This window comes from Mustela lutreola, chromosome 2 (assembly GCF_030435805.1).
Source record: "Mustela lutreola isolate mMusLut2 chromosome 2, mMusLut2.pri, whole genome shotgun sequence".
NCBI lineage: Eukaryota > Metazoa > Chordata > Mammalia > Carnivora > Mustelidae > Mustela > Mustela lutreola.
This window is the reverse complement of record NC_081291.1, coordinates 93,407,767-93,433,793: the sequence shown is the minus strand read 5'-3', so window position 1 is coordinate 93,433,793 and position 26,027 is coordinate 93,407,767. Positions and strand designations below refer to the sequence as shown.

The following is a 26,027-nucleotide window of genomic DNA, read 5'->3' as shown; positions in this document are numbered from 1 at the left end:
TTTTCTCTCTTTCATTAAGTAGCTTACTTGCTGTTGAAACCCATCAGAACTGAGCAAATCTCCTTAGCACTGGGATGCCACTTCAAGATAAAATATCCCACAATCTGGAGACTATTACTTCTACTAGTCCTGTCTTCATTCAATCTGCAGATATAAAAGGATCAATCCTATTTTGGACTTCCTTACTTTCCTGAGCAGGCAGGTAGAAAACATGTCAAAAGTCCCTAGATTCCCTGAAATTATGAATAAAATGCAGGATAACATGGTGATTAATCACCCAAAGTCAGAATGTCTAAGCTTGTCTTTTCGCTCAAGTGCTCATTAGTTGTATAACCCTGGGGAAATTGCCCAACTAGTCCAACACTTTACATTCTGTAGATAAAGAATGTCTTGGTACATCTTTTGGATGGTTGATATAAGAGCCCCACTTACATATATATGTACTTTAGAATAGCATTGGGCACATTATAAGAATTTTTAATTATAAGAAGGCACATTATAAGAATTTTTTTCTCCCCCATCCCCAATTCCTAAAGATGTGTTTTCCCATTCAAGTAGAAGGGTAAAAAAATCTTTTTTTTTTTTTTTTTTATTCTCAAGCAGAACTTTCTTTGTGTATAATAGTAAATTTTTTTTTATGTCATGTGCCAATTGATGGGGATTTACAGATGGAAAGATGGAAGGTCTATGTCCTCATGGAGTTTATAGTTTTGTGCAGAAAGCAGGCAAATTAATCACTGACTTTGATCAAACAAGCCAATTGCTGGTGCAGTGATGAACCCAAGGTATTATGGGAGTGGTGAGGAGGGGCAACCAACTTAGCCTAGTGCTCTCTCTGGTTGACTTCCTGGAGTTGGTGATTTTTTAGCTGAAATTGTGATGTGTGTGTTGGGAGAGTGGGAGGACATTCCAAGTAAAAGGAATTTGCCAAGTTATGGGGGGGAGGGTTGGAAGTTGGAGTGGAGGGTGGAGATGAGTGGCTATTCAAGGGGGAGTACAAATGAGGATTTAACAGATGAAAGGGAAATAGGACATGTCATGTGGCTATTTTTATTAATTGTGCTCTGATGAGATGGGTTCAGGACCTTTGTTTTTTCAGTGTACTTGGCCAGTCCCCAGGGAACATGTAATATGTGGAGGACATTGCAAATCAATCCTATCACCAGGTGGACCATTGACCAAAATCCCTATCTAGTCTCCTACTCTGTTGAATTGAGCTGGATCATGTGAGAGTCAGGAGGGTCCCTTTGGTTATTATTTAGATTGAGAGAAGAATAGAAGCAGCCATCTGGCCCCTTGGTGCTTCTGTCTTCTGCCTCTGGGTCTTACTCTTGGTGTACAGAATTAGAAAGAAAATCTTGGAGAAAAATGAGAGTCATTTTCCTTAGGGCCTGAGGCTTAGCTTGCATAAGCCACTTATCTACTCAAGACATCTTTTTAGTAGACCCCTCTCTGGTCTTATTGGGCTGTCTGCATTTCCCTGTTTCTCACAAGCCAGATGACCCTGATTTCACTTTGGTGATCAAAAAGCAAAAGTATCAGATTGCTTTAAGGAATGGTACTATATAATTTTATGAATCTAATGTCTGGAGTAAACCTAGGCTTTGGGTTTACTCTATCTATCTATAGATATAGATATAGATATCTATCTGTGTCCCAAAGCCTCAGGCCCGAAGGAAAATGACTCTCATTTTTCTCCAAGATTTTCTTTCTAATTCTGTACATGTGGGATTTTGCTCCCAAAGTGTCATTCTTTAAAGGTACTCTAATAGATTTACACACACACACACACACATATAGACTATAATCTAATAGACTTACATAATCTAATAGACTTACATATATATGTTAAGTCTATTAGAGTACCTTTAAAGAATGACACTTTAGGAGCAAAATCCCACATGTCCAATGAACCAGTCTAAATTATAATTGAACCTATTTGTTCTGAAGTTTTTAAATAAATTTAACATGTCAATATAATGGAATATTAGTTCTTAAAACTAAAGTTTATAAAAACTTATGACAGCGGGATATACTCTTTAATGTATCTTTAGGTTAAAAAGCAGCATAAAAAATTACCAGAGGGGAGGGCATAGGGGGGATAGGCTAAATAGATGATGGGGATTAAGGAGGGCACTTCTTGTGATGAGCACAGCGTGATATATGGAATTACTGAATCACTATATTTTTTAAAAAGCAGTACAAAAACTAGTACAGATTCTGATTCTGTTTAAAATTGATAAACATAAAAAGCTGATAATAAAATATGCCAAAATAATAGTAGTTTTTAAAGTCTGGGTGGTGAAATTATGAATGTTTTTTGTTTCTTTATGTTTTTTTAGTAGTTCCCATTTTTAAACCATGAACTTGTATTTCTTTAATTTCTGAAAAATGTTTTATAAAAGAAAACTGTAAATTGTATTTTAAGAAGTGTTTGACAATTTTTATAAGGCACACGAGATAAAACCCATGGACAAAAAATTAATTCTTCCTGGAGAAGTCATAAATAATGGACAGTGTCCCTGAAATGCTAGAATGGCGGGTACTTAGTGGCTAGTTATAAAGAAAACCATGAGTGATGAAAGAGGAATTTGAGGGATGGATTAATGAAAAGTAAGAATTGAATTTCAAGAGACTCTTCTACCTTAAAGCCATTCTAGGAATAGCCACTGATAGAATGTTTGGTTGTCATTATAGATTGTCATTATAGATGACTTACTCCAGAAGACCCTTAACTGAGTTTAGGAGATGGGTCTGGCAATCAGAGTCAGTAAATCATGTCTACATTCTTACAGAGTGATGCTCTACTCTGATCGTGCACACATTCTCATATTCTTTTTCTTTCTTTTTCTTTTATTTCTACCCCATACATAAATTTTGTTTGAGTCAAGAAAAGAAATTGATATGGCTATTTCATTGATCAGGATAGATTAGGTGTATGTTACAGTAAGAAGCCCAAATGTCAATGCTTAACACACTAAAGGCTTGTTTTTCACTTACATTAAGTCCTTTTTAGGTCCAGGTACTTCTCTATGGCTACTGTCTTACAGTGTTGACTCAGTGACTCCAGATGTTTTGATATTGTCACACTAGCATCTCACTAAAAGGCTTTGTGATCAATATGGCAGGGAGCAGGACAGCTAAAGGACATGCACTGACTCTTCTACACTTCTTCCTAAAGCACAGTACTACTCAGAACTAGTCACATGGCTCTGCGTAATTGCCAGAGTTCTATGGAATGTTGGATGAGAAGATTTTTATACCACCCCCTCCAACACACACACACACACACACACACCATTTTTACCTTTTTTTTTTTTTTTTAGTCCTACTCTTAGCATGAAAGAGGGCTACGAAATAGCAAGGTTACTTCCGCAAGCTTTTAATTAAACTAAACTTAGACTTTCAAATAAGAATGAAGTTAGCTAATTTTAACCCTCCCCTAAAGCTAATTATTTTACAGAACTTGCCAAAAAGTTTCACATGTCTGATGAACAAGTGTAAATTACAATTGAACTGGTTTGTTCCAAGTTTTTAACCCAAACCAAAATGTATGAATGACTGAACATGAAGCTTTTAGTTTGGAGTCTTGATTTATAATAATGATTAGTTTTCATATCATAGCTCTCTTCAAAGATCTGACACTGAATATGGAGAGCATTTGGGTATTTGCTATATTCTGAACCATAGAACAAGAGAAATGGAACCGGAAACAACACTTTTATGGAGTTTACTGTGTTGGTTATTATGTTTGGTTCTTTTAGGTCTATGATCTGCTCTAATCTTCATGATAGCCCTGGGAGGTAGCTATATTTATCTTCTTTCTTAGAACAAGAATGCTAGGGTCAGAAAAGTTTTGTCACAACTAGGAAATGTCAGAGCCAAGACACAGATTCACATCCTTGGGTTCCTAACACTTCCCCTTCTGTCATGCACCACACAGGTGATATTCTGATCCATTTGAGCATCTCATGACCTCCAGACACGGCATGCTACTTTTGTGTTTTTGCCATTTCTTTAAAAAGATTTATTTATTTATTTATTTGACAGACAGAGATCACAAGTAGGCAGAGAGGCAGGCAGAGAAAGAGAGAGAGGTGGAAGCAGACTCCCTGCTAAGCAAGGAGCCTGATGTGGGGCTCAATCCCAGGATTCTGGGATCATGACCTGAGCCGAAGGCAGAGGCTTTAACCCACTGAGCCCCCCCAGGCACCCCTGTTTTTGCCATTTTTTGATGACTGGACATATAAATTGGCATTTCCCTTCTTCTTTTCTAAGCCTCTCTGAATTCAGACCAGGCTTTTGGTTTAGCTTTAGACTTGTCTCTTCCATTTTATTGGTGAGATATTGATGGTTCAGTGCACGTTGGTACAAAGAAAGCTATTTGATAAATATTGCTTTTCATCTTTCTTTGCTGTACTTTGGAACAAAATGTCTCTCTATCTTTTCTGAGTTTTATCATCACTTGTCTTTGTCCTTGTTAATTATTTTAACAATTCATCATATGGTACTTGCAGAAATATTTTTCACATTAACATTGGTACCATAACAATCATTAAGCACTTAATCTGTGCTCCATATCTATATCATTACTCCCTGAATCCTCACGACAATGCTAAGGTAGATTCTCTTATTAGTTCCATTTTGCAGATGAGGAAACCAAAACACATCTTGTCTACAGTTATAGAGTTAGTAAATTGTGGATCCAGGATTCAGGTCAGTCTCTCTGGCTAAAAAGTGTACGTATTTAAATATGCTATAGTGCCTTCCATGAGAAAATATTTCATCTACTTAGTCACACTGACAGTTCTTCAAAGGCAGTGACCACATCTTAGTATTTCAGTGCCCCTCATAGAATGTAATATAGTATTAAGCACAATAATTATTTGTCAGATTGAATTTTAGGGATCTTGGGGGTGAGAGGAGAGTACCTCTGATTATGAGCATCTCTTCACAGTGGTCTAAGATCGTAAGAATTTGCCTTGCTTGCTTCCTAGGCTTTTTGCTCCAGTGATAAAAGACTGACACAAAGACTAGAGCCTGAGAGATCTGAAGGTTAAGGGATGTGTTCAATTGTTCTAGTCCAGTTGGTGGTGGAAGTAGAAATGAATTGGGTAGGAATAAATTGAATTCTACCCAGAAGTAACATCATTTCTTCTCAGAGAATTGGATTTCTGAGATGCAGAACAAAAGTGTCAGTATTGAAATTATTGCCCTTTGGTGCTGCCCGTGAGTGTCAACTGTGTGGGCACAGTGATGTCACTACCTCAGGCATGAGCAAGAAACCTTTGTCGTGACTGTTGGGTTACTCACAGTTATCCAATCTGACTGAACCCATGCATTTCAGACCCTCCATGCTCTTCTTTTGTTTTAGCCTTGTACTGTGTAAATTTGTGTTTCAGGCAGTGTTAGTGAGAAGCTTAAAGCAGAGAGAAAGAAAGAAGGAGAATGGAAGTGAAGTGTCCTCTTGGATAGGATGCTTTGGAGTCTCATGTTGATGTAATATTGGTTCTAAGATGACAGAGTAGATCATACTTGTTACACTTCTAAGTCACCTGGTGTTTTGAGGGTCTGGCTAGCTACCTCAATCTCTATTTCTGATTCTAGTGATCTCTTTATCAGGTGGTGGAGCCACACATTTTAAATACCCAAGAGCTTCGGCGTGTCTTCAGCCAGGGTAGGAGACTTCACTCCCAATTGATCCTGCTTTCAACTTTTGTTGAACAGTCCTTGGTGCCTACCCACCAGGACCATGACAGCTTAGAGTTGTAACGTGTGTGTGATAATTGATGTGAGGGGACCATAGGAACACAAATTAAGAAGTAACTAATGGGTATGGTGGTAGTCATGAAAACTTTATCAGGGGATTAAAATGGGGCCAAGAAGGAGGCCTAAGTGAGCAGGACTTTTTGGTGTGATAAAAATAATATAATTCCATGGGCATTTCAGTAAAGGGACAAAAAGACTTAAATGAGTGATAAAGAGTAGTGAGAGTAGAGTAGTTTAAAGCGACTGTAGAAACCTCCATACTGTTTTCCAGAGTGGCTGTACTAGCTTGCATTCCCACCAACAGTGTAAGAAAGTTCCCCTTTCTCCACATCCTCGCCAACATTTGTTGTTCCCTGTCTTGTTAATTTTAGCCTTTCTAACTGGTATGAGGTGATATCTCATTGTGGTTTTGATTTGTATTTCCCCAATGGTAAGTGATATGGAGCATTTTTTCATGTGTCTGTTAGCCATTTTTATGTCTTTGGAGAAGTGTCTGGAGTTTAAGGAATACTGCAGAGGACATTTGGGGAAGGGAGGGAAAACTGAATGGGAAGAAATCAGAGAGGGAAACAAACCATGACAGATTCTTGATTCCTGGAAACAAACTGAGGGTTGTGGAAAGGGAGGTGGGTGGGGGGATGGGGGTAACTGGGTGATGGGCATTAAGGAGGGTACGTGATGTGATGAACAGTTGGTGTTATATGCAATTAACGAATCACTGAACATTACATCGAAAACTAATGATACATTATATGTTGTCTAATTGAGTTTAAATTAAAAAAAAAAAAAAAAAGTGCCAGGAGAGTAAATAGTATGCCTGACTGGAAAAGGTAGGAAAAGTCAGTAATTCTAAGATGAGAAATGTGGACTTTGGCCTGCAGAATTTATATACCACAGAAGGAATTTGGGCAGAGGAGTGACCAAATTTGGGTTGAACAATTTGGCAAACACGCTTGAAAACCTAGTAGTTGCTGATTTCAATGAGGAATAAATTATAATGAATCTAAATTAGGGGAGAGGAGAGAAATGATTCTTTTTGTCTCACTTAAGGTTTGTTTCCTTAGATTCTATTTTATTTCATAATACTCATGAGATCCTATTTTGTCTCATGTTATATCCCCACTTTTTAAAAATTGGAGTTTATCTATTTTTCTTCATTATCTATACATTCACTCATTCCCTTATTTATCTATACATTTACTTGGTATAGTTTGCTTTGTAAGTAAGTACTACCTAGTTAGATTTTGGAGATAATCTAAGACTCTCAGTGACCCTTTAGTAAGGGTCATTTAACTTCTTTATGACTACTAACATATTAAATATGTTAATCTTATGTATGCCATCTATTATCTTTTAAGCAAAATTTTATCCAAGTGCAATAAGCATAAAGAGAGTTCACATCATAAGTATACAGCTCCATGGATTTCTACAAAGCATACACTCCCAAGTCAAGATATAGAATATTTCTGTACCCTAGAAGCTTCTTTTATATCCCTCTCATCATTGACTCCCACAAAAGGTAACCATTGTTCTGATTTCAATCATTACAATGAATTTGGGCCTGTTTTTGAACTTGATATAATTGGGACCAGACAGCATGTACTCTTTTGTATCTGGCACATTTTTTTCAACATTGTTTCTAGGAGATTCATCCATGCTGGTATGGATCAAAAGAGGTCCTTTATTTTTGTTACTATGTGGTGTTGGGGAGCAAGAATTTCCTGTCCCCTTCAAGGGTCCTTCTAGCTGGATTGAGGATCAAATTGACATGAGACAGATTAACAGGAGACAGTAAAAAGTAACTTTGTACATAGAGGGAATCCATACAGACAGGGAAATTCCAAAGACAGGCAAATGAGGTATATATGTCATCCTGAACTAAGGAGGGAAAGGTTAGGGGTGTGGGACTTCAGAGGGATAGAAAGAAATTCTCAGGGCACTAAGAGGAGCATGTGTTTGTCTTGCCATACAGATGGGTCATTCAGATTAAAGTTGTCTCTGCTAACAACCTTTGTTCTGGAAGAGACCCCTAATTTAGATTCTTCCGTGTGGTTAAGGAGCAAAAGTTTCTCTTGCATCTGCAGAGTGTCAGTTACCTTCAACTCAGAACAGGACAGCCTCTTTTGCCCTTTTGGGGAATTCTGCCCTTGTTCCCTACAGTGACATTCTGTCATATGAATGGACCACAGTTTAGTTATTCCCACCTTTTCTTAGGTCACATTTTATTTTCTATTTACTCATTCAGGGTTGGTTGGGGAAAAAAAAAATCTTCCCATCCTGGCATTTACTAGTAGGCAGGCTAAGTGGAGTGTCGTTAATCCTCCTTACTATCTACTCAGTGCCAACTTCTACCTGTCATTTGAAGGTCACCTTGATATCTAGTACTGGCCTAAGTTGGTGAATTCAGTTGGTATTTATCTGGAATAGGTTGGCCAGACTGTGGCCATTTTCCTGTGTAGTGTGGTACATGAAAGACAGTGCCTCCCACACTGCACTGATTCCTTTTTTTTCTCAGCCCCCAGTTATAGTACTTTCTATAGGAAACAAAATATCACTAAATACAATATGTCTCTATATTGCCCTTTAACCTCATTTTTCCAAAGTTTGTTTTTGTTTTTCTTTTTTGCTAATCATTTATCTTTGAATGTATTTCATGAAAAATTTTCTGGAACTAAATAAGTTTAGAATATTATACACCATACCTACATCCTTTTTGGAGATTCACAGGGCACATTCACATACTAATGACTGAAACTTCCTGCTGTAATGAAACTTGCTTTATGTTACAAAATCTTCCATTTGCTTCTTTTGTGAATTTTTTTTTACTACCTCATAAAGTTAGAACAATATTTCCATAACATAGTGCTCTGTAGAAAAGAACCAGAGGAAATTTCATCTAGATGTTTTTTTCTTTCTAGCACTATTGTGACCTTCTGAGTTTCTCCATGGCTATCTTAATGGAAATGTGGCAGAAGGCATAACAGGCAAAATAATCCATTATAAATCTCTGCTTATCTATTTCCCCATTTACCTGTGAAATTCTTGAATGTAGTGAGCCCGTCTTTTCATCTTTGTATCTCCCAGTACCCAGCACAGTTTCCAGCACATACTTGAAGTGTTCAATAAATATTTTATGAATGAATGAATGAGATATAACACTCTGGGACTGCTAGCATTGAGGGACACAAATAGAACTAGAATCTAAACCAAGATCTTAAGGTGTACAGGGGGCAGAATAACAATTACAGAAGAAAAGTGCTGAACTTTGGAGTTGGGATTTGAAAAACCTGATTGAATCCTGCTTCCATTTTTTAGTAATGTGATCTAGCAATTTACTTAGATTTTCTGAATCTAAGTTTTTTCAACTGTAAAAATAATATCAAGTTCCCTTTTATAACCATTGAAACCATAATTGAATAACCTGAAATGTGATAGTGTAACTAGAAGCATTGAGCACAGTGCTGGACACATAAGTATTCAAGAACAGTTGCTATAATTGGTATCACTGTGGCTGTTATTATTTTATGTGTGGCACTTGTTTCTCTGGTCTGTCTCTGCCCACACTGGAGCCTGCAGATTTTCCTGTGCTAAATTCTTCTCACATTTGGTGAGAATTGGAAATCCACAGAACTCTCAGCTGCCACACACATGGCATCTGTCAAGTTTCTTCCTCATCTAATAATGTCTCCCCAAAAGCCTTGCCCCCAGGTACATAGACTTGATCAATTTGACTGTCTTCTCCTGCTGCCAGAGGTCCCCTAAAATTTCTCTGCTAGCAGGGAGATTTTTCTCCTTCTCAAATAATTCCAATGAATATACATTTTTCATATCGTTATACAAAAGCTATCCCACCTTGCCATCTGGTCCTCTGGAAGTTTGAGAAACAGAGAGAAAGAGAATATGTGTGTGTGTTTCCATGTGTGAATGTTGACACAGATACCACTCCTTCCATATGTGCTGTGGTTTTCCTCTTCCCCTAAGTACCACCCATGTGTCCTTGAGGGCTGGTCATATGACCTATCTCTGAGACAGACATGATACTATTTTTCAAAATGTCCTCCCTGTCAAGCAGTTCTTCTCCACTCCCAAAAAACATACCCAGTTCACATGCTACTTCTATCTGAACTCTTGTCTCTCCTTTTTTATCCATAGCTACACTAGCAAGGTCATTTGCCACAAAACTTATGTTCTGCCATTTTGAAATGTTTACTAGAAACATTATTACACATCAGACTTAAAGGTAATGCCATATTAGAAAGAATTTCTTTTTTTCTTATTATTATGTTCAGTTAACACGATTAATAATCGTTAGCCATCATTGGTTTCTGATATAGTGTTCAGTGATTCATTAGTTGCATAAAACACTCATTAGTGCTTATCACAACATGTGACCTCCTTAATACCCATCACCCAGCTACCCTATCCCCCCACTCTGCTCCCCTTTGAAACCCTCAGTTTGTTTCTTGGAGTCCATAGTCTCTTGTGGTTTATCTCCCTCTCTGATTTCTCCCCCTTCAGTTTTCCCTCCCTTCTCATAAGGTCCTCTGTGCTATTACTTATGTTCCACCTATGAATGAAACCATACGATAATTATCTTTCTCTACTTGACTTATTTCACTTAGCATAATCCCCTCCAGTTCTATCCATGTCATTGCAAATGGTAGGTATTCATCCTTTCTGATGGCTGAATAATATTCCATTTCATATATGTACTACATCTTCTTTATCCATTTGTCTGTTAAAAGGCATCTCCACTCCTTCCACAGCTTGGCTATTATGGACATTGCTGCTATGAACACTGGGGTGTATGTTCCCCTTCTTTTCACTTAATCTGTATCACGGGGAAAATGGTAGTGCAATTGCTGGGTTGTAAGATAGCTCTATTTTTAACATCGTGAGGAAACTCCATACTGTTTTCCAGAGTGGCTGTACTAGCTTGCATTCCCACCAACAGTGTAAGAGGGTTCCCCTTTTTCCACATCCTAGCCAACATTTGTTATTTCCTGTTTTGTTAATTTTTGCCATTCTCTGTGGTGTAAGTTGGTATCTCATTGTGGTTTTGATTTGTATTTCCCTGATGGCTAGTGATGTTGAACATTTTTTCATGTGTCTGTTAGACATTTGTATTTCTTTTTTGGAGAAGTGTCTGTTCATGTCTTCTGCCCATTTTTTGACTGGATTATTTGTTTTTTGAGTGTTGAATTTGATAAGTTCTTTATAGATCTTGGGTACCAGCCCTTTATCTGTAATGTTATTTGCAAATACCTTCTCCCATTCTGTGGGTTGTCTCTTAGTTTTGTTGACTGTTTCCTTTGCTGTGCAGAAGCTTTTTATCTTGATGATGTCTCAAAACTTCTTTTTTGCTTTTGTTTCCTTGCCTTTGGAGACATGTCTTGAAAGAAGTTGTTGTGGCTAATGTCAAAGAGGTTACTGCTTATGTTCTTCTCCAGGATTTTGATGGATTCCTGTCTCACATTGAGGTCTTTCATCCATTTTGAGTTTATCTTTGTGTCTGGTATAAGAAAATGGTCCAGTTTTATTCTTTTATATGTAGTTGTCCTGTTTTCCCAGCATCACTTATTGAAGAGACTTTTTTCCCATTGGATATTTTTTACTGGTTTGTCAAAGATTAGTTAGCCATAAAATTGAGAGTCTATTTCTGGAGTCTCTATTCTGTTTCATTGATCTATATGTCTGTTTTTGTGCCAGTTCCATACTGTCCTGGTAATCACAGCTTTGTAGTATACCTTGAAATCAGGCAACATGATGCCCCTGGCTTTGTTTTTCTTTTTCAACATTCCCTCGTGATTCGGGGTCTTTACTGGTTCCAAACAAATTTTAGGATTTTTTCTTCCAACTCCTTAAAAAATGCTAATGGTATTTTAATAAGGACGGCATTGAAAACGTAGATTGCTCTGGGCAGTGTAGACATTTTAACAATGTTTATTCTTCTAATTTATAAGCATGGGATGTTTTTCCATCTTTTTGTGTCTTCCTCAATTTATTTCATAAGTGACCATCTGTGAAAAGCCCATAGTGAATATCATTATCAATGGGGAAAAGCTAAGAGCTTTTCTATTAAAGTGAGGAACACAACAGGGATACCCACTCTCACCACTATTGTTCAACATAGGACTAGAAGTCCTTAGCATTAGTAGTCAGACAACATAAAGAAATAAAAGGCATTCAAGTTGGCAAAGAAGTCAAACTCTCTCTCTTCTCAGATGACATAATACTTTACGTGGAAAAGCTGAAAGATTCTACCCCAAATTACCAGAACTCATACAGCAATTCAGCAATATGGCAGGACACAAAATCAATGCACAGGAATCAGGTGCTTTTCTATACACTAACAATGTAACTGTGGAAAGAGAAATTAAGGAATTTACTCCATTTACAATAGTAACAAAAACCATAAGATGCCTAGGAATAAATTTAACCAAAGAGGTACAGGATCTATACTCTAGAAACTATAGAACACTCATGAAAGAAATTGATGAAGACTCAAAAAGATAGCAAAAAGTTCTAAAGAGATTCTCACCCCCAGTATTTTCCTTAAGGTTTGTCCCAGTACCAGCAGAAGAGCCACCAGGCTGCCACTTTCCCCTGCCATGCATGTGGGAGGCAGCCATCATTAATCATGCACTCTTTCCATGCAGTGTCACAGGCAGTCCCTGCCAGCGGAGGAGGCACAGCGGAGAAAGCCTCTGAGCTAAACTGGACCTGTTAAGTCCTCTCAACACTTCTGCATCCAGTCTCCACCAAATAGTGGGCAGCTAGATTTCTCTTGTAAAAGAGTCCTGTTTAATGAATCACTTTGAGGTGAGGCCCCAGACACTGCATTTATACTGGGAAGTGTTTTTGAGGAACTCCATTTAGTTTTAGTCTTTAGGAGAAACAAACAAACAAAAAGAAAAGAAAAGAAAGCTATGAACCGTAATCTAATACCGTGTGTCTAGATCATGTCAGTTATGATAGTGACTAGCCACAGAAGGCTTTTAAAATTTAAATTAAGTTGAAATAAAGTTAAAAACTCACTTCCTCAGTTGCACTAACCACAGTTGAAGTGCTCAGTAGTTATGTCATATTGGACAACATAGATATATAACATTTCTATAATCACATATATTTCTGTTGAGCAGGGCTGAACTACAGGTTGTATTCTGTATTCTAACAGGTATTTCTTATTACACTTAGTCATCTACTCAACCCCTTCTTCTTTTCCAAAACACATCATGTCGTCCTTTACCAATGAAGCAAAAGCAGGTAAATGCTAGGCTATCATTGAAAGCAGAAGAAAGTCTTAAATGGGAAGGTGTAGGAGCAGATAAGGGATCATAAGTGACCAGTTATCATGCTTTCTCGAGGAAATTGGCTTCTGGCTTCATATGCTGTCTTAGTTTTTCCTGTTGAATATAAAAATGATCTTGCCTCTTCTTCCTTTTAAATTTAGCTCCGTGTATGAGACCAGAAGCCCAAAATCCATTTTGTGAGTCCCCAACTTCCTGTTAACATAACATATAAACCTATGATTATATTAGAAAGTGAAAATAACCAAACAAAGTAAGACTGGGATTTGATGTTTCTACTGGGTAAATTTAGTTGCCTGAGAAACAGGAGGAAATTATTTCAGTGCCGAAATATAAAGAACATCACTGAATTTGTTCTTTCTCTCTCCTTTAGGAGCTAGAGTTGGTATGATAGGAAAAGGAGGACTGTAACATGGAAGAGATAGTCCTTCATACGATTTCTTTTGATATTTTGTTCAAGTTTTATGTCTAAAAATTTCTATCAGCCTTTATAATTATCCAGGTAAATTTTATACATCCAGTTCTTCTTCTAAAAGTGGGTGACATTTGAGTGCTATAAAATTAATACAAATGTGATGGAATGGACATAATTGCTTTCTAGAAAAAATCTCATCTTTATGACTCACTGTTAGAGGAAAAAAAATGTGAGCCTGTAAGTTCCTAGAGCATCAATATATCTGATTCCTTATGCACATTTTCCCAGGAAAGCTGTTTTTCAGGAAATAGCATCTCTGCTGATTTTTTCTTTTAGTCCCTCTGTTATCTCAAATTAGAAACTCAGGAAATGACTGAAGTAATAATTTATTGCACTTTAGTGATTTGGCATAGTATATTCTAGAAAAACATTCATGTACACATACTATCAATTTTGAATCTTATTCATTAGAACCATGTCCCTTTGTGGTTCTCATGGTTTTAGTTCTGGGTTTGCCGGGTACATCTGTAACCCAGCAAATGCTCCATGTTTGAAAACGTCAGAGAACAGAAACTGGGTTCCCAGACACAGTTCCTCGGCTTGCGGGATTAGGCTACTGTCACAGAATTGCAAAAATGACTTGGACCTCCTGAGAGTAAGGGAAAGAGGAAAAGTGATTTTTTAAAGACTGCTAAAGCGCAAGCTCATTAATGCACAAGCTGCACCTTAGAGATTTGTTAAGATTGGAACAGGGTTGAAGTTTGCCTTTGCATCACCTAGAAGAAAGTAATTGTTAAGTAAATTAAGAATGTAAATCATTTTGTAAGAAATGTTCAAATATGCAGGTCTGGGAGTCCATTAGACCCAGGCTTAATCCCTGGCTCTGTTACTTACCAGCTATGACTTTGGGGCAGGTTACTTAACCACCATAAACCTCATTTTTTATGTCTGTGGCATGAGGCTGATAATTCCTATCTCAAGAAATTGTCTCAAGGATGAAATGAAATATTATATGTGTAGTTGGTTATTAGCGTAGTTAGCATTAGTGGCTTGAAAAGCAAGTTACTTTAAAAAGAGATTTATAGAGAATGATATGCTTGATGAGGGTACAGAGTATAAATATCCACAGCTTTTCTCCCTTTCCCACCCTCTGGGGAAGATTCAGTGTGCATACTGCCAAAAGAGGAGCTGACAGGGTAAGTAATGATTAAAGTTGTGAGAGGAGAGAAACCTAGAGGGCAGATTAATTTACAAAATAAAAGACTAGCTATGAAAGAAAAAAAAATAATAAAGGATCTAAAAGCCTTGGAGACAGAGAGAAGGGTGCTGTGGGCTTTGTGGGATAGACAAAAAGGAGAGAGGGGCAGCTGCAGTCTGATATTCAGGGGAACCAGGGGGGTCAAGAAATTTGGGGAAGTGTCTATGCTTTCTTGAGAGTCTTAAGTAGCTGTCCCACAGGGAGGGAAGTGTAGCAGAGTGGGTAAAGGTCCAAATTCTGGAGCTGGGGCTCTGGCTTCAAATCCTTGTCCTCCCCACTCTGTTCCTGGATAGCCATGTACAACTGTTTCACGTCTCAAGGCTGTGGTCCCTCTCCGGGGAACGGGGCATCCTGACAGCACCTACCATGGGATTCTCCTGGGGGATCAGGTGAAGGATTCTTCTAAAGATTGGATGACAAACTGTTGAGTGCTTGGTAGATACAGAAGAGCCGGATAAATGTTACCTGAGCTTACTGGTACGATTTCTAAAAAGGACAATAACATTTTGCATTTGTTGAATACTCACTGTAGATCAGGATTCTTCTGAGAAGTTTATGTGGATTAGTTCATTTAATTCTGAAGACAGCTCTACAGGATAGGGACTTTTATTATCTCATTTTAGACATGAGGAGACTGAGGCATAGAGGATTCAAGTAACTTGCCCATAGTCCTGCAAGTGGGTAGTACTTGGGTTAATCTCAAATACTCTAATGCTTCATCCACACTCTTGCCCTCTATGCCTTTCTGCATCTCTTACATGAGTACCTGATCTTAAGTTAACCTGTGGAACAGTTTTTCTTCTTTTATAAATGCTTAGTTTATATGCAACAACCTACCCACCCAAAGTGTAGTCAAAGGCCATTACAACAGGGACACCCAAGGAACAGCATCTGAGGCCCCACGCCAGACCCTTGAAACAGAAGCTACAGTGAAAAGCACTGCTCTAGAGTATGAAACTTTCGGAAGATAGACTGTCTTATTTATGTCTCCATCCTTTACAGTGTTCAGCACAATGCTTGCCACTCAAGAGTAGACTACTTCTTCTTTTTTTTTTTTAAAGATTTTATTTTTAAGTAATCTCTACACTTAAAGTGGACCTTGAACTTAAAACCCTGAGATCAAGAGTCTCACACTCTACTGGCTGAGCCAGCCAAGCTCCCTGAGTATTATTCTCCACTAAATCCAGTAAATCAGAATGTTGAATAGGAAATAAATTGATGAGTCCTCATGGAATAACAGCTGGTTTATCTTCAGTGGAGTGAATGAATGCTCCGTACCTCCAGCTTCCAGCACAGTGCAAGGCACATGGCAGATACTCCATACATAGTTCTAGAATTGAGATGGAAATGTTGTGTGATAGTGTGATAGAGACCTCCAGCACACCAGCCTTCCCTGGATGTGCTGTGACATTTTAAAAGGCCAAATAATGCCAAAGCAAGCAGAACAGTGATTATGCACTTATTCTTAACACAGTTTTAAGACAAGCTCTGCTCAATTGGTTCCCCTGTGAACTCAAGCTGATTCTCTTCTCTCTTGAGCTCTCCATTGTCTTGGCGTTGTTTGCAGCTCATTCAGAACCTAATTAAGTTTCAGGATCAGTTTGTCCTGTTAGAGAGTGTGGATATGTTGAAGTGGTTTTTTTTTTGTTTTTTGTTTTTTTTTTTTTTAATATGTAACTTAAATTACCTGAGTGAAACGACAATTATAATTTGCTTCTAAAATTGGCCAAAAGTCAGCTTTCATCAAAATAATTCTCAGCAGACATTAGTCTCTGTAAAAACAGGTATTGTATGGAAGGCAACAAAGAGGATTTAAATAGGCCTCGGAAAATGTATTGATAATCTGGTCATATTAATCCTGTTCTCTAACAGAGTGTGAAATTAGTTGTTTACTTCACTTATCTGCAGCTGGAGGTAGCTGATCACTCGCTGACAGAGCCATATTTTGTGATCACCTTTCAGTGGTGAGCTTCAGCTGGACCAAATCCAAACAAAGCCAGTGACTTCACTGGCCTATGTACCACCTCCAACGTCAAGGTCAGGACTACTGTTCTTTGTGGGCAGCCACAAAGAACTCATGAACTCCAGTGTATCTGGTCAGGGCTTTCATTTGTGCATGCACATGAAGGTAAGCCAGGACCTAGGAATAATTGTGAAAAGTTAGGAGATTTATCTTCACTATTTCCACATTTCTTTCCTATACTCTATCCCCCACCCCCATCCAAACTGAAGGCTTATGTTGGTTTCATCACCACTCTACAAATACTATCAAGATGAACACATTTTGGATGCAACGAAATATAAGGGTAGGCTCTGACCTAGAGGAGTTCATATATATATAACCAGCGATTAACTGCCCTAGATCCCTCTGTCAACTTAGTGGATCCATCCCCCACTGGTGTTGAGTGTTGGTTTTTAATGTCTCGTAGCTATCCCATTTCTGGAGAATTTATTGCCCTCAGTCAGTGGGGGTAGGGAACAAAACTAAGACCTTATGCTTTCTCTACCCTAGCATGACTGACTGACATGGGTTTGTAAGAGGCTCGAACTCATTCCTTAAGGTGGACGAACCCATGGTAAAATCCATGCTGGAGAGCCCTGCAGGAGGAAACAGTATCACCAAAGCACAGTGATAGTTAGAACCTTGGAGACAGAGTTGCCTAACAGGACCAGGGTCATGTAGGCACTTGCCACTGCTAAGGAGCAGGGTAGGAGTCAGGAAGAAATATACTCTTTTCTCTCTCCTCCCTTCCCTGGGTCTGCATCACTTCAACACAACAGGTGTCTTAGTCTGTCTGAGCTGCTATAACAAAGCACCATAGACTTAGTGGCTGAAAAACAACAGAACTTTATTTTTCACAGTTCTGGAATCTGGAAGTTCAATATCAGGATGGCCTTCAAGATCAGCATGGTCAGATGAGGGCCTGCATCTGGGTCACAGACTTCTCATTGTATCCTCACATGATGGAGACCCCTAGGGAGCTCTATGGAATCTTTTTTATAAGAGAACTAATCTCATTCATAAGGGTTCCACCCTCATGACTAACACTGTCACCTTTGGGGATTAGGATTTCAATGAATGAATTTAGGGTGGGACACAAATGTTCAGACCATAACAACAGGAAAGTAGCCAACAATGAGCTGGCAGTCAGTAGAGGTCAGACTCTTAGCTCCCTAAACAGAAGAATAGAGAAGAATCAATGGGGAAGGGATAATGACCAGCATAGCAGCATTTAGATAATCACAGACTTTTTTCTCTCCTTCAGTCCAGCCATCATACTGATACCAGATTGATCTTTATCAAGTGTGTATTTCACCATATCCATCTTCCCAGTTTTAAATCCTCCAAGGGCTTACCGTTGCCTAAAGGAATAATCCATACAATTCCTGGCCATCTGTCCCATTGGTTAAAAAAAAAAAAAACTCTGAACATGTGTCCCAGTTCATTTGTTTATTGCAGGTGTGGGCTACAAAGATGGAAGGCATTTAAGGGGTCTAGTAGAACTTTGATCTTAAAGTATTAGTGGGAATTTTAAAAGAGTTCCAGTAGGCAGTGGGAAAAATGAATTTTTTAATACTGAGAGCCATCAGATTACAATAATAATAGCTCCACTTTTGGAGCTCCTGCTATATACCTGACATTATGCTAATCACTTTACATATATTATTTCATCTACTTATCATAACAACTCTTCGGAATAGGTATAATTGTGAGAGAAGTGAAATACCCTGCTCATGCTCACATGTTTAGCGAATGGAGAAGCCAGAATTTAAACCTGGAAGGTTCTCCTTAATGAAATCTTTCTTCCATTATGCCTCATAATTAAGACTAGACATTAGAGAAATGTATCATTCTGTCGAAAACCCTGTGTCCTATAGAAAGAGTCAGTGGGTCAAGAAAGTGGATAGGTGAAAGGAGCCAATCTGAAAAGGCTATATACTGCATGATTCCTATATGACATTCTGGGAAAAGCCCAAACTATGGAGATAGCAAAAAGATCACTGGTTGCCAGGGGGTGTGGGGAAGGAGGGATGAATAGGCAGAGCAAAGAGGATTTTTAGGGCAATGAAACTACTCTGTATGATACTGTAATGGTAGATACTTGCCATTATATATTTGTCTAAACCATAGAATGTATACCAAGAGTGAACCCCAGTGTAAACTCTGGATGAACAGTTTAGGTTCATCAGTTATAACAGAGGTACTCTGGTGAGGTACTTTGATGATGGAGAGGATATGCAGGTGTGGGGAAAGGGGACATATGGCAAATCTCTGTATCTTCCTCTCAATTTTCTGTGAATACACAATTGTTCTAAAAATAGATTCTTTAAGACAAAAAGGGAAAAGAAAGGAGATGGATTCAGGCATGAGTCTATAAGGATGGGGCAGTTAGAAAAGATAATGCCTCCAGAGATAGGAGAGACCACTCAGAACTGCACAAGAGAAATGTGGATTCCAATGAGCCAGTTAATGTGTTGGGAAAAGCAGAATTCAGGAAGACATTGATTGAAGAATAAGCCATCTTTATCAAAAAGTTGATGAAGTGCTCACAACATTTCCAACACTGCCTGAACACAAAGCTTTGTTCCACTAGTCTATTCCTTCTCTGTTCACTGTTCTTATAAATTTCATTTCATACATGCTCTGCCGTCTGTGTTGCTCTAATAATTGGTCTGCTCACAACCTGTAAAAATAGAGGGACAGTCATTTGTTGAGCTGTGTATTTACAATTTGCCTATTTTCTATATGTGAATAAAATTTACTCTAAAATATAAGGAAAATATGATTCTGTATGGAGGTTGAAATAAATCAGGGATATTGTATCTCTTGTTCCTTGGTAGAGTCAATCACTTCTGGGGCTAAAGGTATTACATATAATAAGAATAGCTTTGGGCTGGGGGCTTGAAAACTGACATTCTGGCCCCAGCTCTGCAATGAGAATAATTATGGTATGGGTAAATTATCTGTTCTTTCTGAGCTTGAATTTTCTCATATGTTGAAAAGAATGTCCTCGAATCCCTGTTAATGTTCTGTATGGTTGAACATAGAACAAGTCTCATCCTCAAACTGACTCCATAACAGATACTAAAATAGAATCACAACTCTTCCCTGACTGCAAATCCCTGTTACCTGATATTTAAGAGAAGAGCTTAGAAAACATTTTCTAAAGAGGGACAGATGGTAAATATTTTAGACTTTACAGGCCATGCAGTCTCTGTTACAACTATTCAATTCTACAGTTGCAGTGAGAGCAACCATACACAATACATAAATGAATGAATATTGTGTTCCAATGAAACTTTATTTACCCAAATAAGTGGTGAGCCAGATATGGCACAGAGGACTTAGCTTATCCGTTCCTCTTCAAGGACATAACTTTGTGGCAGTCAGTGAAATTTCTCTTCAGTATATATAGGGAAAAACTTATGTTCACAATAATTAAATAGGATGTTGGAGCGTTAGAATGGGAAAGAAAGAGAGAGGGAGGAAGGAAAGAAAGTAGTGGGAGGAAGGGAGGAGAGGAGAGAGAAAATAAGGAAGGAAGGGAGGGAAGTGGAAGAAAAATGCAGAGCAAGAGTGGAGAGCTTTGTGAAAGACCATTGGGAGAGAAGGTTGGGTGCCATCTGCCATGAGTGAGGGGCATTGTCAGATTGGAAAAGGCTTGGCTTTGGCATGGAGCTGGCAGCTAAGTTTGGAGGGACCAGTTGGGGAGTGGGTGTGTAATGCTGAAGAACATCCATCACCTTGTGAAAGAAGTGTACTTGAACCTAGTATGGTGCTGAGTACCAAGGGGAAACCTACTGAATATTTGTGGAGAAGGGAAGGAAGAGAGGGATTACCCCCACTTTATAGATGAAGAAATTCCCCAGCCCTGACGCTGTGTGAGGTTGAGGAAGCCACTGCCATTTTTCTAAGAAATCTACAAGGAAACAGATTTCCATGAGGAGGATATTGAATTTCATGCCTGGGAGAATCTTCCAGTGTCCTCACAGGTCCAGTCCTCCTAAAAGAAGGAGAAGAGTGTTGGTGGCCTTGGGGGGGATGCCCGTAGCCCAGGCCTGCATGATTCAAAGTATTATCACATGGAGATGGGAAGGGGGACTGCAGTGCTTATTGTGACTGCTGTTTCCGAGAGTTCAGAATCAGAGGCTGTGTCTTTCCTCTTACAGAGTCTCCCCCATTCTTTCCCCTTTTTGATTCTGAATTCTGATGTGGCAGGTAAGAGGGAGGAAAGCTGAGGATGGACTTCCACACTTGGGGCAGAAAATCTGATTCTGGGCCTCTTTCCTGGAGCTTGCTGGCTGTTGGCATCTTGAGATGGTGGGCCAGGGTTAAGAAAGGGAAGCTGGGGGGCACCTGGGTGGCTCAATGGGTTAAGCCTCTGCCTTCGGCTCAGGTCATGATCCCAGTATCCTGGGATCGAGCTCCACATCGGGGTCTCTGCTCTGCGGGGAGCCTGCTTTCTCCTCTCTCTCTCTCTGCCTGCCTCTCTGCCTACTTGTGATCTCTGCCTGTCAAATAAATAAGTAAAATCTTAAAGATAAAAAATAAAGGGAAGCTGAGAAGATGTCTTCAGGCAGGACAACATTCTTCTCTGTGCTATCACATAAAAGGAAGAGAAGTGGATTTTTAGGGAGTCTTAGAAACTTGGAATATGATTATATTGACTAGCCAACAAATCTGTAAGATTTCACACAAGCCATGCACTTAATATAGAGCTGGATTACAGTTTGCGCTAATTGATTAATTTTATTTCACAAACTAAGAATTTTATTATGCAAATGTATGCAAATCATATAGAAAAATTGCCTTCTTAGCCAAGCACACCAGCACCTGTTGGGGTTTCTCATTGTTTCTTTGGTTTTATTTGTTTGTTTCACTGGAACTGTGCCACTGGGGTAGAAAGTGAAATAATAAGTAATTCAGGATTTGAAGTTGTTGAACAATATCCTGAAAGGTGATCAGAAGGCTTTCTCCTTTGACAAATACCATGGTGACTGGTGTGTCTTTTTTCCTCTTTCTTGCCTGACACAGAATGAAGAAGATGAGCAACATTTACGAGTCTGCTGCCAATACGCTGGGAATCTTTAACAGCCCCTGCCTGACCAAAGTTGAGCTGCGTGTGGCCTGCAAAGGCATTTCTGACAGAGATGCTCTTTCCAAACCAGACCCCTGTGTCATCCTCAAGATGCAGTCCCACGGGCAGTGGTTTGAGGTAGGCATGTCCAAGGAAATGGACAGAAGCATGGCTGGGGGCATCGATTCAGAAATGTTTTTGCATTTCCTGTCTTTGGATGGTTTGTTTTGATGAGACAGAATATTCTTGAAATGATTACGATCACATTTCTGCTTGTATCGTGATGTTTGGATGCGGTGGTTTTAAAGCCCTGGGTATTTTGACATTTACCCTTACTCTGTGTGCTCACTGTGGGTGTAGTAACCCTGGGAAGGGTGAAGAGGATTGCCTTGTAGAGGCCACATCTTACAACATTTATTTTTGGAAATGAAAACTTACTATTAACTACATTCTCCTGGGGGCTCACCAAGGGTCTGGCACCGTTTTAAGTACTGTATGTAAAATAACTAAGTTGGTCCTCACGACAATCCTCTGAGGAACAGAGACAGATGAGGAAACACTGAAAGGTAAAGGATTTGCCCAAGATCATTCAGCTTGTGAACGGAAAACCTAACATTTACACACAGGCTGTTGGGCTCCAGAGCTTGAACTCTGAATTGCTATTTTATCCTTATGGTGAGTGCCAGTGTGTGTGCTCTTGGTGGTTTGTGTGGAGATATTGCAGGTTGAATTCTGCCCTTGCCTTTTGCACATTGATTTAAACATCAAAACAGATCAGATGAAGACTAGGTTTTTTCTGTTTTGTTTTTGTTTTTATTTTCGTTTTTTGTTTGCTTTTGGGTGTCTCGTCTGAGTGAGCAAAGCTCTGTTCTGAGGTGGATGGTGGGATTAGGAGGAGCAGGAGCAGCTGACGGAGAAGTATTATCACTTCAAAGGGCATGAGGTACTGGAATTTGGAGAAGGGATTTGAAGCCATGCTGAGCAGAGCAGTAGTAGAGAGCCACCTGTTTTGCGTCCCTGACAGCAAACTCCTCAAGTCTTCAATACTTCTCCCACCTGTTTGCAAATAGCTGGAAGATGCTGTTCTAGGGGGTCAGCTCTTCCATACCACAGAAGAAAGGAGGCTCCAGAGGCCTGAGAGGCAGTGTGTTTGGTGGGTGAGTAGATGAAATTCAGGTCAAGGCAACTTGCTTGGGGCAATGCGTCATCATAGGTCTTTAACTTCAGACTTATTTAGGGCTTATATTGTAAACATTAAACAGCATTCACAGGTATCTTAATGTGTAATATATTTTTTTCCTTCCAAATAGTCTCACTGACTTTGTTGACGTGTGTTTTATTGTTTTTTATTTTTTATTTATCAGAGTGAAATGGCAGCTTGCATTAGAAGAAAATCACTCCTTGAAAATAAGAGGAAAGAAATTAGAAAGAATTCATCTCCTAATGCCCCCTTTACCTAAGTCAACTATTATTTGTATATAGGTCTTTTCCTTCTGGAGTTCATATTTTTACCTGATTCTTAACATGCATATAAAATTTTATTCCCTCATTTTATGACCTAGTAGTATATTTTTCTATATTGCTGTGCTATTCATGATTATAATTTTTAAATTTGCATAGTATCCCACCACATGAATTTATTTATAATTTTCTTGCTTTTTCACGTGGAAGTTGCTTCCAAAAATACCCTATTTTAAACTGCGGTGGACGTCTTTGTGCATAAGACTTCTCCCTACTATTTGAATGAGTTCCTAGGAAACATTGTTGAAGTAGAAGAGCAGATACAAAGGATAGGAAACTCTGGGGGCTTTTGGTACATATCATCATGTTGTTTTTCGAGAGTGCTCTATTAAGTGTTACTCAAAGTGTGGTTTGCGTATAACTACCAGCTCATAAACGCTTTGTTACCGGTGCACAGATAAGAAACTGGTGCCCCCGATGTAAATTGATTCACTGCTTCCTTCATTTAAAAAGTCTTACTCTTTAAAAAAGTTAAACGTCCAGCATATGAAGTGATATAGGCTGATTTATAATCTTGGCACTTTGAGAAACACTTCCGTAATATACTTTACACTCTTTTTTAACGATGTATATTCAGGATGCAGTTAGAGAAACACAGCCCCTGCCAGGTAGCTAATGAAGGATTTAGTTCAGGGAATTAGTAATGAAGGAGTTGGAAATGCTGAGGGATTAAATAGCAACAGTGTGGGAACCCAGGCATCAATGACAGGAGTCATTGTAACATACTTTGCTTAGGGTGTGCTAAGTAACATACTTTGCTTAGGGTGTGCTAGTAGAGAGCTGAGGCCAGCTTGTATAGGCTTGTAAAAGCTGACTCTTAAGTATTTGGGAACTTTGCAGGCAGTTTTGATGTGGGTATCCCTACCACATACATTGGCTGACATTTCAAATCAGGGCTTACCTCCCACCCAAAGCCAACTGTTCCATATGTATCAACAGACCACTGGGTGAGAGGGGCCAAAGAAGGAGACGGTAGTACCAGAACCAAACAGCCATCTAGCACAAACTGGATCCATGGAAGGGGATGCCTATCTGGTAGGAGTGAAAGATGGAGATGAGGATGATGCTAGAATGCTGCCTGAAAGGGAGGTGAGGATAGCCTAGCATCTGCCTGCCTCTTGCTCTCGTGCACTGATCGAACCTTGATAGAAGTCCATTGACAAGGTTTGCAGGGAAAGAGTATAAAATGCTCTTGAGAGCAAAGAAGCAAATGACCAACACGGAAACTTTTGACAACTCACAGTGGCTTGAATAATCATTCTCCCTCTCAGCAAGTAAAGCATATTTATTTACTGCTAACACCTTCTTTTCAATACAAATTCATCAAGTGGTCTTATGCTAGGAGTTAGAAACACACCTGTGTCACAAATTAAAAACATCCGACAGTCTATTTAAAGCATATGGCTACTACTATCTATGTTCAGTGAAGCCTGGCAAACGTGGACAGTGCACTGGCATGACATTTATTGATGCATGCATTTTCCTGCGTCTACCCCTTACAACGTGTCTGGATTTACAGAGAGATTCCTATGTACACTGCTACAGAATTGAGAGAAAGCCTTGCAGAAGAAAATTCATGTTGGCTCTGCCCATGTCTTCTTGGTGGGGAAATCTGGTAATTGCCTCAGTGAAGAAAAAAGAGAGAGCGAGACGAAACTATTTGGATAATGAAGAGATTGTTGGGGGGTGGGTGCTATGTCCAGGTGAGAGGGAAAAGCAGGGTGAGCTTATCTTTCAGAGGGAATTTTAAAAGTTTGGCGAAGAGACTCTATAGATCAGTACTGTCCGATAGAATTCCCTGGATTAATAGAAATGTTCTTCATCTGTGCTGTCCAGGGAGATAGTCACTAGCCCCTGAAAGGTAGCTAGTGTAACTGAGGAACAAAAATTATTAAGATAATTAATTTCAGTTAATTGAAGTTATTTGAAATGTAGATAGCCAGCCTGGTTCCAGAGTCTCTAATGTGCTAGAGAATTTGGCTGGGTTGGAGAGAAGAAAGGTAATCTGTAAAAATGTTAAGAAGGCTCTTAATTTTACAACTCAAATGGTTTTTGGGGAGATGTAAATACCGATTGACATTTCCTTTTTATTACTTGTGATTGCTGGCCTGTGCTTTTGTAATGGACTTGCAGCGAGGAGAGGGTCCCATTTTGCCCTGGTTTATAGCTCAGATATTACTGGTTAGTTAGAACTGCCTTTAGATGGCCTTCTCATATGGAGAGGACTATTGGCTTTTTAGATGGCTCTAGCCTGTTAGCCCTGGAAGAGAACATTGGCCTCTAAAGTGAGCATGAAACTGTAAACCTGATTTTTAGACTCAAAAAGATCTGTAATTCTGACCTTCTGTGTTCCTAGTAGTATTAAGCGCCAGTGAGGATAAATCTATGTTTTTGACATATTGGAAATCAATTGGTCTGTAATGCACAAGAGACTGTTGCTCTTCTCGGACCAGCAGAGTTAGAGATGAATATCTGATGAGTGAGAAGACGGAGAGGATCCTTTTGTCTCCTCCCAAAATATGGAGATGGGATGGTGTTCTCGTTGGGTGAAACTTTCAGTATTTCTTTAGTGGTCATGATTTTCACTGTCAGAAAGGAAGGAAAGGATACTTGTAGGTTGGAAATGCATTAGAAATTGAGAGTTTCAGACTTAACATTTAATTTCCCTAATTTGG

The 26,027-nt window shown here is 39.1% G+C and overlaps 1 protein-coding gene across 2 annotated transcripts in view; it reads left to right on the top strand.

Moving 5' to 3' along the window:
* The window catches only part of CPNE4 (copine 4), a 477,586-nt gene that overhangs the window by 119,363 nt on the left and 332,196 nt on the right, over window positions 1–26,027 (top strand). For both annotated transcript variants that reach the window (XM_059162603.1, XM_059162604.1), the window contains exon 2: window positions 21,789–21,969. In XM_059162603.1, coding sequence (XP_059018586.1) covers window positions 21,789–21,969 — 181 coding nt within the window. The remainder of the gene's footprint in view (window positions 1–21,788; window positions 21,970–26,027) is intronic.